This window comes from Hypomesus nipponensis, chromosome 11 (assembly GCF_054491055.1).
Source record: "Hypomesus nipponensis isolate SF chromosome 11, ASM5449105v1, whole genome shotgun sequence".
NCBI classification, from domain to species: Eukaryota; Metazoa; Chordata; class Actinopteri; order Osmeriformes; family Osmeridae; genus Hypomesus; species Hypomesus nipponensis.
Genome location: NC_140371.1, coordinates 10,912,385 through 10,926,709, shown reverse-complemented (window position 1 = coordinate 10,926,709; position 14,325 = coordinate 10,912,385). Strand labels below are relative to the sequence as shown.

Genomic DNA, 14,325 nt, shown 5'->3' with positions numbered 1-14,325 from the left:
TGTGTTGATGTGTTAGAAGGTGGAAAAATGGGCAAGCATAAGGATTTGAGCAACTTTGATAAGGGTCAAATTGTGATGGCTAGACGACTGGGTCAAAGCATCTCCAAAACTACAGCTCTTGTGGGGTGTTCTTGGTCTGCAGTGGTCAGCACCAATCAAAAGTGGTCCAAGGAAGGAAAAGGGGTGAACTGGCAACAGGGTCATGGGTGGCCAAGGCTCACTGATGCATGTGGAGAGCGAAAGCTGGCCTGTGTGGTCCGATCCAACAGACGAGCTACTGTAGCTCAGATTGATGAAAAAGTTCATACTGGTCCTGATAGAAAGGTATCAGAACACAGTGTATTGCAGTTTGTTGTGTGGGGGGCTTTGTAGTCGCAAACCAGTGTGGGTGCCCATGCTGACCCCTGTCCACTGCCGAAAGTGCCTACAATAGACCTGTGAACATCAGTTCTGGACCACGGAGCAATGGAAGAAGGTGGCCTGGTCTGAAGAATCACATTTTCTTTAACATCACATGGATGGCCGGGTGCGTGCGCGTCGCTTACCTGTTGAACACACGGCACCAGGATGCACATCGGATGAAGGCAAGTGGGCAGAGGAAATGTGATGCTTTGGGAAATGTTATCCTGGTAAACCTTGTCTTGTCATTTATTTGGATGTCACTTTGACATGCACCACCTACCTAAGCAGTGTTGCAGATCATGTACGCTCTTCCATGAAAACAATATTCCCTGATGGCAGTAACATCTTTCAGCAGGATGATGTGCCCTGCCACAAAGCAAAAGTGGTTCAGGAATGGTTTGAGGAACACAACAATGAGTTCAATGAGTGGCCTCAGAGATGGCACCCCCAACCTCCCAGAGAACACTCCATTGCCAGGGGCAGAGCACCTGGGCCCCCAACCATACGTGTTTGTGGCAGATGAGGCCTTTTCCCTGTGGAGAGACCTAATGGATCATCTCCAGAGCGTCTATCTATTAGCAAGACTAAGATCATTGTTTATTTTCTCGCAGTCTGAACATCCTCCTACTTTTTTTCCATACACCCATAACACTGACAACATCCCATAACCAACACACCTTTAGATAAATGTACACACAAGAAATGCACATACATAAACATCTTACACTCACTCTGTGTCCTGTAAATCAAAGCATATTCCTTGTGTGTGCAAGCACACTTGGCCAATAAAGCTCTTTCTGGAGCTTGTCAACTGTGCATGCTTTGTGCGTTCTGTCTTTGAGGCTATTCGTAAGTAGCCTGACGTTGTCATACTCATAATTCTAGGCAGAATGGGCTATGTGTATGAGGCGTGTTTCAACCGAACTCGTAAAAAAAAAGGCTCTTCGCCAATCAGAGCAACGTAGTATGTTATTTGTTGAAAACGAATTCAACCCAAGCGCTCTTTGGTGACGTGGTTGATTACGTTACTGTTGATCTTTTCCAGTGGCGGCTGGTCAATAGAGGGCGCTAGGGCACCGCCCTCCCTGGTGGAAAGTGTTTTAGATTTTTGTTTTTCATGTAATATATTTTCTAAACAATAAATACTAATTTTAAGCATGACTGTGTTAAAAATACACAATAAAGTGTTGTGTATATATATACTAAAATTCTGTTTTGGGATAGATTTACTTCATGCTCGACATCTGGGGCGCTAGAAAAAGCGCCCATCGAAACGCCTACCAACCGGCTGGCGATAGGTGAATTGCTGACCGTTGCTAACAATTTATCCAATCAGCGTCCTTAAAAAATGATGCCTAAAGGGCGCTGGAATTAGCGCCCCAAGCAGAGTTAGAGTATAGAAGTGATCTTGCGACTGTAGGGCCTACTTAACGTTATTGAAAATGAATGACTCCGGACCGGACTTCAGACGTTCTCATTTCTCAAATTCTGTCAGATATCCACCCCCAAATCCCTTTGAGAGGAGAACATTAGTGGAGAAAATAAAAATAAAAGAGTTTGGCCAAACCTGATATCAAAATAACACAACAGGCGAGCGAAAAGGGTAGAGGTAAAATCATACACAGAGGTTTCTCCCACGATTGGTAAGCTACGACAGAAAGGCCTGGCTAGCTGGATGCAGTCATGTCAATGCCTTATTTTGCTTCCCGTGCTTGCTTTTTATAACATTCGGAACAGATACAGCATGGACTGTTACAGGAGTTAAGGACATTAAACATTTATCTGAGAAAACAAAACAAGTGCACAAAGGCACACATGAAGAATACAATCAAGCTAGCCATGCTATGCAGAAACAATCGCTATGCAACTGGACGAAGATCACCGGATTGAGGTGAGGAGAAACAACGAAGAAGTGGATAAGAACAGGCACGTTCTATCAAAGATAATTGATTGTGTTAAATTAATTTATAAATCCTTAATATTTAGTTTTACAGTAATAGTTGTGTTGTGTTTCCTAATAATACCAGGGAGAGTGGCTCAAGTGCCCAGATGTCCGTGGTTTTCAATATTTCTGAACTGAGTTTGATATTTATAGTCCACAAATGTGGACATTTGCCTATAGCTTAAAGCACATGGCACACCTTAAAGCCATCACAGACCCTCTACTGGACCCCCTGCATTTTGCCTACAGAGCCAACAGGTCTGTGGACGATACAGTTAATATGGCCCTCCACTTCACCCTATAGCACCTGGACTCCCCGGCATCCTACGCCAGGATCCTGTTTGTGGACTTCAGCTCTGCCTTTAATACCATCATCCCCGCTCTGCTTCAGGACAAGCTCTCCCAGCTGAACGTGCCTGATTCCACCTGCAGGTGGATCACAGACTTCCTGTCTGACAGGAAGCAGTGTGTTAAGCTGGGAACACAAGTCTCTGATTCCCAGTCCATCAGCACTGGATCTCCCCAGGACTGCGTCCTTTCTCCTCTACTCTTCTCCCTGTACACCAACAGCTGCACCTCCAGTCATCCGTCTGTGAAACTCCTGAAGTTTGCAGACGACACCACCCTCACTGGGCTCATGTCTGGTGGAGATGAGTCTGATTATAGGTGGGAAGCAGACAACCTGGTGACCTGGTGCAGCCAGAACAACCTAGAGCTCAATGCTCTCAAGACAGTGGAGATGGTTGTGGACTTCAGGAAGAACACAGCCCCACTCACCCCCATCACCCTGTGTGATTCCCCAGTCAACACTGTGGAGTCCTTCCACTTCCTGGGCACTATCCTCTCCCAGGACCTCAAGTGGGAACTGAACATTAGCTCCCTCACCAAGAAAGCACAACAGAGGATGTACTTCCTGTGGCAGCTGAAGAAATTCAACCTGCCAAAGACAATGATGGTGCACTTCTACACAGCCATCATTGAGTCCATCCTCACCTCCTCCATCACCACCTGGTACGCTGCTGCCACTGCCAAGGACAAGAGCAGGCTGCAGCATATCATCCGCACTGCAGAGAAGGTGATTGGCTGCAATCTGCCTTCACTCGAGGACCTGCACACCTCGAGGACCCTGAGACGGGCGAAGAAGATTGTGGCTGACTCCTCCCACCCTGGACATTCCCTGTTTCAGTCACTCCCCTCTGGCAGAAGGCTGCGGTCCATCAGGACCAAAACCTCATGCCACACAAACAGTTTCTTCCCTTCCGCTGTTGGCCTCCTCAACAAGGCCAAGAGCTCACACTGACTGACTGAATCTATTTACATTTTGCACTACATTCAATTCCTGTAATATTTGTATTTTATATTGTATTTTATATTGTAAATTGGCAACTTATATTTTACTTCATTGTATATTTTATTTTAATTGTATTCCACTTAGTATTGCTAGTTTATGTATCCTTAGTATAGTTAGACCACATAAATGTAAGATTCCTATATGTTTACTGTATGCACCTTCCTGCCAAAGCAAATTTCTTGTCTGTGCAAACTTTCATGGCGAATAAATCCCATTCTGATTCTGATTCTTCTGATTCTTGCTGTGTGCATTAATTACATAATTACTATTTCACAGAGAACTTGTATCATGCAGTTTGTGTTCAATTGTATTAGGATGGTTACCGAATTGACTGAATATTTCACAGCCCCACATAGAATAATTTTCACTAGCCACCACTGCTTTTGTCCGTCATCGCACAAAGCCCGCCCTGACAATTTGATTGGTCCGAACAGCTCCTGTTCGGACATACTTTTTCCCAAAACTAGAGACCCCAGACCCAACTTCGCCCCAAAAAATTGTGGGCTGGGCTAAGTTGGGCTGGCAGCCAGGCTAATTTGTAAGTGTTTGGTAGAGAAAGTTTGATAATAAATTGTATAATTTGTATGTGTGAACAAGTATGTGTGAACGAGAGGGATGCAGAGAGAATGAGAAAGAAGGTTGCAGAGAGAACACAAATGCTTCCAGGCTACTGGGGCACAGGCCCCAACTCATTATACTTTTTTTCATTTGTTAGGGACATAAATAGTTAATGCAAGAGTGAGGGAACGTGCAAGCCATTTTTCTTAGCAAAAACTTGAGCGCAAATACTGTTTTTGGAGCTTCATGTTGGACTTATGTTGTTATTCTGTTAAATCAAAATAAGTCAAAACTGTCAAAATAAGATGGTCGGTTGGCCTATTATTTTGAAACTTTCTTTTGTTTCGTAATGTTTTCTTGGCCTACATCAATTCATTGATTAGGATACTGTGTTTCTTTTTCTAGAATTATCAATCTAAATGACTGCACTAAAAGTACATTGTAAAACTAAAACTTTTAACACTTTTTTTTTTCTTGGGCACAGATTTATAATGGTGCACGTGCCCCAGTGAAAAGGTTAGCGACGCCCCTGTTCCACGCTGATATTTAGTAAGACAACCATATGGGCCTATGAAACTATAATAGCCTACAAATTCATGAGTCGAATGACAATAATTTCAATGTGATTTAGGACTCAATTTAGTCATACAAGACATATTTACTAGTTTAAAATGTAATATTTACCCAGTAATAAATGAAGGAAGCCAATAGTACGGTCAAAGAAAATGTGGCTCATTAGGCAGAAAACAGATGGCGTTTAAGCTGTCGGATTTAATTATTCTAGAGCATACGTAAGCAAATGTCCACCTTTTTTGAAGGGATAATGTGATGTAAACCATCGTGTCTCGGGTCTGAATAGCCTGGGTGATTCCACTGAGTGCGACTCCGCGTTGGATGTGGAAGATTCAGAAACTGCCACAACGTTTAGGCTACACATTCCACGGTAGGACTGCCTTTCTGCTGATAAGCATCCTATGGTATACTATACAAGATGGCGGTGTCGGGAGCTGAAAAGGACGGAATAGTAAGTATTGAAATAGAAGCTAAATCAAATCTTAAATGTGATCATTTATCCAAATTTCTTCTGTAAGTAGACATATGATCAGCTTAATTATTTCTGTCCATGGCTGAACAATGATCATTCACAAGTGAGTCGCTGGGTAAACTGTGCACTCAGTGCTGAAACAGACTTCGCCTCATCTGTGCGAAGAGGAAACCAAATATGCCTCTCTGTTGAAATAGCTCACTGATGGTGCACATTTTTGAGCTATTTGCATCGTTGAGTCAATGTTCTAAGTAGCCTAAACTGCATGAATAATATACTAAATTGTTTCTAAATGGCTTAAGCACACTGAACGTGACAGATCGTTTGACAGTCGAGGTTCCCACCTCTTTATTGTTGAATAGCGGCTGAAGCATGCGTTGCCACGCCGTGGGCTTCTGGAACGACTAGGGTAGAAGACTCCTGCTTGATGAACAGTTGCATCCACAACCCGAACTATTGTCAATTAAATAAATCGTGTCTCTCTGTTTAGTCTCCGATATTGAAGAGTACCGAAGATGACCATTTCAATGATTCGTTCGGAAATCCCGGCCTCATTTCTCCGGACAGGGAGGACATCGCTCGACTCCTGGTAATAGGCCTACATTTTAATCCGAGATTTATTGTTGATTATTGTGCATGGGAACTCTTATGGGCTAGGATTAGGATTCCGTGATTTAGCCTAATTATGTCTCTTATCAGACGGTACCATTTAGCGGACGCATCCGAGGGGGCATGAGGCCAGGAAAGAAGATCATAGTCATGGGCATCGTTGATCTAGAACCGGACAGGTAGGTTTCCTGTCATTCCTCCCTCTCAGTTGATTGTCTTTTAATTATCTCTCAAGTCCTCGTTACATAGGATGCTGTTTTTTTCATATTGAAGTGTCAAAAATGAAAGCAAGTGCTTGTGCGTCAACTCGAGTTTTTACATATCAAGGTAGAAATTAAACAGATATTCGTTACCCGAAATATTATTTTACTGCCTAGTTTGTATGAAAAATAAGTCCAGAGGAGGAGAGAAACGTGTGGGTGTTCAGAAATGATGGCTTTTTAACTATGCAAGCCAGAGGGCGTTCACCACTTGTCAAATAGCCTTGGTTTTTGAAGACAGGGTGTGTCAGACCAACGTATCACATTATGTCAGATGAAAAAAAGCACTTGCCTTTTACATGAAATTTGCTCAATTACATCCCAAAGAACATACAGAACAATATATGCTAAAGAACAGTATGTTAATTTAAGTTCAAAGTCAACCTGTCTGCAGCTCTAGGGCTGCATTGTCCATGTGTCAATGTAGCCTAGGGGGTCAGATGCCTGAGCGGTTAGGGAATCGGGCTACCAATCAGAAGGTTGCTGGTTTGATTCCTGGCCGTGCCTAAATGACGTGTCCCTGGGCAAGGCACTTCACCCTACTTGCCTCGTGGGGAATGTCCCTGTACTTACTGTAAGTCACTCTGGATAAGAGCGTCTGCTAAATGACTAAATGTAAATGTAGCCTACATATAAATAAAACCGCCATGATTTTACTAGTATAAAAGTAATGTTTTCCAGGGAACTGATCTTTGTGTGTGTTCCTTATGCTCTGTTTACTACACTTAACACTCTTGTTTACCACCATAAGCTTTGATGTCAGCCTGACCTGTGGGCGTGGCACCGATAAGGAGGAGCCACAGACAGACGTGGCCCTGAAACTTACTGCCCGATTCGCTGACCGCCAGTTCCTGCGTAATGCACGAGTTTCGGGGAAGTGGAGCGTAGAAGAGTCGAGCATTCCTTACTTCCCCTTCATCCCCGACCAACCTTTTAGGGTAACAATTACACCTCACTCTATAGCTACAAATCTAACACAATACAGTTCACGAGTTTAAAGTGCAAAAGTAGAGACTTGTGGCTGGTATAGTGAGGTTGTATTTATAGTTCTGGTTAGTTTATGGTTGAGTTATACATTGGATTAGCTGATGAGTATCAGGTGTGGAATTGATACGGTAAACAGGTGCATAGGTGAGGTGGCAGATGGGAGTTGAGATATGGTCTTCTCCCGAACTTCAGTTCATTCTTAACTCCTGTAGGCTACGTCATCAGTTTGGTAGGAAGTATAAACAACAGAATTCTTACCAAAAACTCCCTTCAATGTGTTGGCAATTCTTAGCGTGACCGTGATTTCATAGTTGTTATTATAGCAAGATAAAGAAAGTTGTAGTACTGACAGTCATGACAATCTGATGTAATTTGACTGAGATAATAGACTTAACATGTATGGAAAGGTCCCGTCAGATATTTGCATTGCCTTTGCACACAAAATCCCATTCAAAAATCAAATAGCACAGTGCTATTTATGGCTCCTGGTTGTGTTGGGAGCGTAAAACAGGCAGGCCAGGTCTGTGGAGAAAGAGGTGAGATCAGTCAAAAGTGATAAGTAATGCAAAAATCTCTTTCATTTCTGAGCTACAACCTGAACAGGTCTGTGACCGATAAGATCTTTGGCAAAATACATACTCCTTTTCCTGTCGCACACCCTCTCTCTCCACACCCTCATTTCTAATTCTGTCCTTGCCCATGTTTGCTTATTATTACCTTGATCTACCTATCTCACTTTTTATTTCTGTGTACTCCCTCCCTATTTTTAGATTGAGGTCCACTGTGAGCACCAGAGGTTTCGAATATTCGTGGATGGACACCCACTTTTTGACTTTTATCACAAGATAAAATCCTTGACCTCCATTGATACGGTACGAATAGATGGGGGTCTACACATCACCAAGCTGGGTTAACTTAAACCACCATCTCAGTGTGTGAAGGACTCAATTACAGGTGAACACACGCATATACACACACAATCTCGCCTATTACATCAACCACAAGCCATCATGCAATATTGCATCAACAGTGGTGCAGTGACGCAAAAGAGTCATGGCCCCATGATTCAGCATCTCCTATCTCTTTGGTCTTACATTCCTCCAGTGCACGTTTAAAAAAATGATTTGTTGCTTTGTTAATGAATGGTTGCAATGCAATGCTGTGTTGTGTAATTCTGAAGGGCTTCCTTTCTTTTCCTCATCTCTGCATATCAGGGATCTCACAGTACAATATTTAGCTGGTTTCAAAGAACCCCAGTGGGTATTCTGCCAATAGAAGATATCTTGACTTTCTTATATCTTTAATGCAAGTCCTCTAAAATTTATATTTATTGAATAAAACACAAGTTGAATTGAGTATTGAGCAATTATTTGTGGACTATATTGGCTCTTTCTGAATTGGGTTTTAGCGGTTGGTATGGTATTTGTGTCTTGGATTGAATGACCTAGATACAGCAAAATGAGGATTATGTTGTGAAATCTTAAAATGTACTGTAGCAGCTGATTAATGTATTGTGTGTTGTTTATAAATGATTGACATAATTGGTTAATTTCAACTAATCTTCTGTATAAAGAACATATTGCACTGACATTGTAGTGTAGAATGAATTATCCACATGAAGATGTTCGTATCTCTGAAGAGATTATGGTGGTGGTTGATGATAGTTTATTTGGGCGAGTTTACGCCAATCTTAAATTGGGATTGAAACATGTAAAGACATTATATATAGTAATATAGTATCAATGGCATAAAATAATTAACGATTTAATGTGATCAACATTTACGTACAAGCTCTGTAGAGAACAAGTAGAGAGTTTTCCACACTGCACAAACCTTGTCATGAAGCACTGATTTATATGCAAACAGTGGATTTTCTCACACACTAAGCATTTTTAACAGATAGTATTGTAGTACTTTTTGAGGAAATAAAAGAATTGGATTGAAAAGATCCAGTAGCTTTAGGAACAAAAAATAACTTATGTTAAAGGTCCCATAACATGTAATGTTCACTTTCGGAGGTTATTTAACATTAATGTGTTCCCCTAGCCTGCCTTTGGCCCCCCAGTGGCTAGAAATTTTGATAGGTGTAAATCAAGCCCTGCGTATTCTTCTCCGCCTTTGAGAAAATAAAAGCTGAAAAGCTCAGTTTTGAAAATGGCCCTATTGTGACATCACAATAAGGAAAGGTTACCTCCCCTTTCTCTGCTTTGCCCGCACAGATAATTTGGCCCACCAATGAGAAAATGAGTCATGACCGTACGAGCGCAAGATTGTTTTATCCTCAGGACATCATGGGTTGCAAACGAACGAAGCATGGTAGTTAGCCCCGCCTCTTTCTTCCTCATAGCATTTAAAGCTACAGACACAGAAACGGAACGTCCTGAGGAAAGCTCATTGTGGGACTGCTCGTAGTGGCTGTAATTCTGCACCAACGCTGAATTTCGGGAAAGAGACTTCTGATACAGTATTAGGGGACCACTTAGGCCTGTATAAAAGAATCCAAAAAAAGCATGTCATGGGATCTTTAAATTCACCAGATGTTTACAGACTGTTCAGTGAGTTATTGGTGATCTGAAGAGTAGGAATAGTGTTTTGTAAATATGACAGCCATGTTTATTTATGGTAGTATAGCTAGGGAGATTGATATGGTTGGCATACAAGGTAATAAAGCTAAAGCTAGTGTCATCTCCATTTATGAATCATATGATAATAGATCCATATTGTATAAATCATAACTTACATTTTCAGAAAAGCATTATTAGAAGATTTGGTGCTGGTTTTTTACATGTTCAGTCTCATGTCTCTTGTGTGCTGTGCCTATAATACTCTTCCACAAGGCGTCTTGCCGGTAGCTGATCGAGATAAGTGTAAGTGGGTAGTGTCACTACTAAACATGGGGCTGTTACAGTCACACAATAGTTTGGTTGTGCATAATTATTTGGTTTGATGTCATGATATGTTTTAGACCTACTGTTATGATGCATCCCCGTCAGTTCCAGTATGTCTCAAACTTACAGTATTGCCACAGTCAGATGATTTTTGTTGGGAACAAATAACTTGAAACCAGAAATACAAACAATTTGGTCAGTGGAAGTTTTGTTTAAAAACCACCACTGTGAGATCATCTTGATGGTGTAGGTAGCTATAGCTCCAGTCTATAACATCCTACTGTCCCACATCTTTTAGCTCAGTTAATTGCTTGCTCAAGAAGGAACACTGGCCAACAATTAGTCACACAGTGTAAGAACTGTCCAGTGAGACTATTGTTATCAAAGGTACCCATCGTATGCAACTTGTCCACTTCAGTGTCTCTCAGTCTTTCTGTTGATCTGAGACAGTAGGACAAGTTATTTTGGAAATAATAATTATACAATGTAATCTGGATGGTTGCAATAGAAATGTTCCCTTTCTTTGACATTCTTTCATACTACAGAATGCCTGTGGCTAAACCACATAAGTCACATAAGGTGCAAGGAATTTCAAATGCTTTAGGGCTTTAGATGATTGACGTGTGCCATAACGCCACTTAATGAGACATTTTTTTCAACTAAACAAACCTCCTGCTCCAGTATACACACACTGTTCCACTATTCATTGCTACAATACTTTACAATATATGTATATATATTTATATAATGTGAAGATACTTACATGTCACTACATTCATGCATGCATTGCTTATTTGGTTCTGTAACAAAGCAATAAAACGTGCAATTTTTTTACTCCCAGCTGATCAACGAGGGTCTTCCCAAAGTCAAGAAAGCACATTTTACATGACAGGCACTCTTTTCTTCTGTATACAGGATGATTACAGTTTAATACTGGCTGGCACTAGACGACTAATGTGTGTGTGTTTGTGTATGTGTGAATCTGTGTTACATGTCCATCACATGAGTACTGTAGCCTTAATTTTGTATTTGTGTTGTGTGTAACTGGGTGCTTTCTTGGTTTTGGAAATAGTCAGATATAGTCTTATTCTGTGCATTGGTTATTTAATCATAGATTTGACCCTTAAAGCCTACATTAAATTATTATTATTACTAAAACCAATGAACAGAATAATACTATTTCTGGATGCTTGTGGTTCAACAAAAAGGCTTACTCAGCAATGTTATTGCTAGGAAGGATGGGGGAGGGAGAGAGCATGTACACATTTCCGGATTCACTCTTAATCAGAGGGCTTGAATAAATAATGCACTGTATAGAATACATCATTAATGTCTTTCGGTGGTGCTCTAAAAATGTTATAGCTCTGAATCTCCCTATGATCCCATATTTCCACACACTATCCAGCTCTAGGTCTGATTGTGACACAATACAGAAATAGAAAGAGACTACTCTAGACTCCCCCGGAATATAATCTTGTAGCAAGACAGTAAAATATATAATTTTAAAACTATTCCAAATGTAAAGTTGACAAAGGATTTACAATAATTAAAAACAATTGCGCCCTATACCAAGAGTTGACCAGTTTGCATTGCAGTCTGTGAATTTGAATAACTTTGTTCTCTGACCCATAGCCCTCTGTAAACTTTTTGGTGGAATCCATAAATGTTGAACTGAATGTCATAATTTCCCGATTGTAGTCCGATGCTAACAGGCAAGGTGAAATTAGCGTGTCTTCTTTCAGTCACTACAGGTGGAAAAAGAAAACACAGACTATTTAACCCCCTCTGTTACTTTGCCTTTTGACTCTGGATGTATATTGTGTTTAATATAACTTGGTTTGCTTGGTTTTTACACACAAAAAGGAGTAGGAAGTCATGTGATGTGAAATCCAAATTTGACCAGAACAATTATTTTTTAGGGATGGCAATGTTAAAAACACCCCAGTACTGCATAGTCATTGCACATTTTCTAGTTTAGAAGCTGAAGTGAGCATCCAAGCAGGTGTCAGGGACTTGTGTGTAAAACTACTGTAAAACACGACTGTAAGGGCAAAATTGTTATCTCTGCTAAACTGCTGTTCAGAGCAAAATTTGAAAAGAAGGTTTATTATTTGAAAATGTTTTGAAAAAGCAAATGTGTATTTACCAACTGTCCTATGAAGTAGATGTAGATTGAGTTGGTGTGATTGTATTGTGTAGTTGTACAGTTATGTATATTCCTTACATTTATTATAATGGAAAACCCTGAGAATTGTCCACCAAAGTCTTTTTCTAAACTCTGTGGAAAGATCAGAAAGGCTTTTAAAATCTCAACAATTTCTTTCTCTGATTTTATATTTGACAACCTTCCCTTTACAACATGAATGGATGCAACTGCATAATGATGTAAGTGAAGTATCACCAAACAAGTTATTTTGTTAAATAAAGATTATCAGATGTGTTAAAATAGAACATGCTAGATGGTCAGGTTTATGTATTGTTGTTATTTTAAGCACTTCACACACTTATTTAACTGTTTTTTTTTATTTAAGAAATCAGTTTTACATCTGGAATTCTTATACCATTTAAAATGTTAAATAATCTGAGCTCAATGTAACTTCTTTGATGGGAAAAAACTGGTTTCTTTAAATGTTTATATTTCCCAGGTTTTTGTAAAATGTACTGCCAATACACTTCTCTTCTTGGAATGCAGTGGTCTTCAATGAGTTTTTTTCTGAAAGAGCTGAGAGCAACTCATTGTGTTCAAGTTGACATTGTGCCATCTAGACAACAAGAGTCTGTGTCCTTTAGCTGCTTAACTCTAAATCTAAAGATAAGTAAAAAAAAAAAAAAACAAACGTGTGTACTGTAAGTGTTTCAGACACAGTGTATCAAATGTTGACTAAAGCAGATGAAAAGAGAATTACTGACAAGTACAGGGTATTTGTATTTGAAAAACCCAAAGAAGATAATACATCATTGTAACCAATTTCCAAGCTATTTTGCATACATATTTATACATGTTTACATTTATATAATTTGCATTGTTTGTCTGACATTACATTTTTCTCCTAGTATCTGTATTCCCATACAGACTACAAACAGACCCTATAAAGTAGTGTTGATCACAAGGGGTAGGAACCTAGTACAAGTTCAGAGGTTGCAAGTTCATGTTTACAGTATGATTTTCTCCTCAAGCTCTGTAGCACCCTCTGCTGTCTACAGAAACTATTGCAAGGGCAATAATGATTTTAAACATGGAGAATTTGGATTAAGACTAGCTGGCTGCATCACAGTAACATCGACCACTTTGTAAACAATGTCTGAGCAGTAATGAGTATATCTGTGCTGGAAAATTTCAAATGTTTTAATCATAATACTGTATTTTACACATTACATGGTGTTATGAGGGTATTCAAGAGACAAGCCTACTCCAGCCCATAGTTACGGAGGACCAAACCTGTCATAATAATACATGTCTATATCTATGCACTTTATTTGTTCATTAAATTAACATTATAGTAATGGATGTATTTATTAAGGGTTTGCGCATGTAATTGTGAATTTATGCAAGGGGGTTTACATGTATTTCTCAACGTGGCAGGGTTTGGTCCTCCATACATTCTCATTCAAGCAATTCTAAACATCACAGTTGACCTCACATGCCACACCTCTTACAGTTGGTACCATCTTGCTGAAAATTTAAATGTGTCAATACATGCCAACATTGTATATTCACACGCCTTGCCCCATGGGTGGAGTAGAATTAGGCCTACACAAATCAGTTGGAGTCATCACAGAACTGTCTCAGAACAAGTAAGTAGCCTATAGCCGTAACAAACAAATATTGTCTTCATGCAAATATTGTTGAATGGCTACTGAATGTAGAAACTTAACAGCCTATATGGTTTTTGTGTAGAATAGCATAAATAGAATACATTATGGTTTTATCGTATCGCCTTTTGTTAATTGGGCAGTGATGAAGAAAGTGTTTTGTCCGTCTCTTCATAAACGGAGTGACTAAGTTCAGTTAAGTTCTGAATTTTAATAAGTATTTATCAATCTGCAGATTGGGAGAGAAAACCAGACCTCTGACAATAAATGACAACACAACACTAGGCTTAGGTCTCAAACAAGTCTCTCTCCCCTCTGAAGGCCGGAGGACCATCTTTTATAGGGCACAAGAATGTAAACATAGATAGTGACAGTCAGGCAGTAATGACGTTACAACAGTCTCAGAGAAAAAGATTCACAGCTCCCAACACATGACCACTCAAACTACAGAGTTCATAGTTGGAGCTCTC

The 14,325-nt window shown here is 40.1% G+C and overlaps 1 protein-coding gene across 2 annotated transcripts; it reads left to right on the top strand.

The window, feature by feature from the left end:
- The first annotated feature begins 4,796 nt into the window (after nucleotides 1-4,796).
- LOC146268062 (galectin-related protein B-like) lies at nucleotides 4,797-12,728 on the top strand. Of its 2 annotated transcripts, XM_084710308.1 has the most exons (6): nucleotides 4,797-5,277; nucleotides 5,789-5,887; nucleotides 5,998-6,086; nucleotides 6,919-7,105; nucleotides 7,925-8,108; nucleotides 10,884-12,728. In XM_084710308.1, exons 1-5 carry the CDS (start codon nucleotides 5,245-5,247, stop codon nucleotides 8,066-8,068), a joined length of 552 nt encoding a protein of 183 aa, XP_084566434.1. In that variant the 5' UTR covers nucleotides 4,797-5,244; the 3' UTR covers nucleotides 8,069-8,108; nucleotides 10,884-12,728. The 2 variants fall into 2 exon arrangements, with proteins under 2 accessions (XP_084566434.1, XP_084566433.1); XM_084710307.1 differs by lacking the exon at nucleotides 10,884-12,728 and having other exon boundaries at nucleotides 7,925-8,509.
- Nucleotides 12,729-14,325: the final 1,597 nt, after the last annotated feature.

Coding starts and splice junctions, on each gene's coding strand:
- LOC146268062 (XM_084710308.1), top strand. CDS start 5,245: ATGGCGGTGTCGGGAGCTGAAAAGGACGGAATA. Junction 5,888..5,997: donor AGGACATCGCTCGACTCCTG/GTAATAGGCCTA, acceptor GTCTCTTATCAG/ACGGTACCATTTAGCGGACG. Junction 6,087..6,918: donor GTTGATCTAGAACCGGACAG/GTAGGTTTCCTG, acceptor TACCACCATAAG/CTTTGATGTCAGCCTGACCT.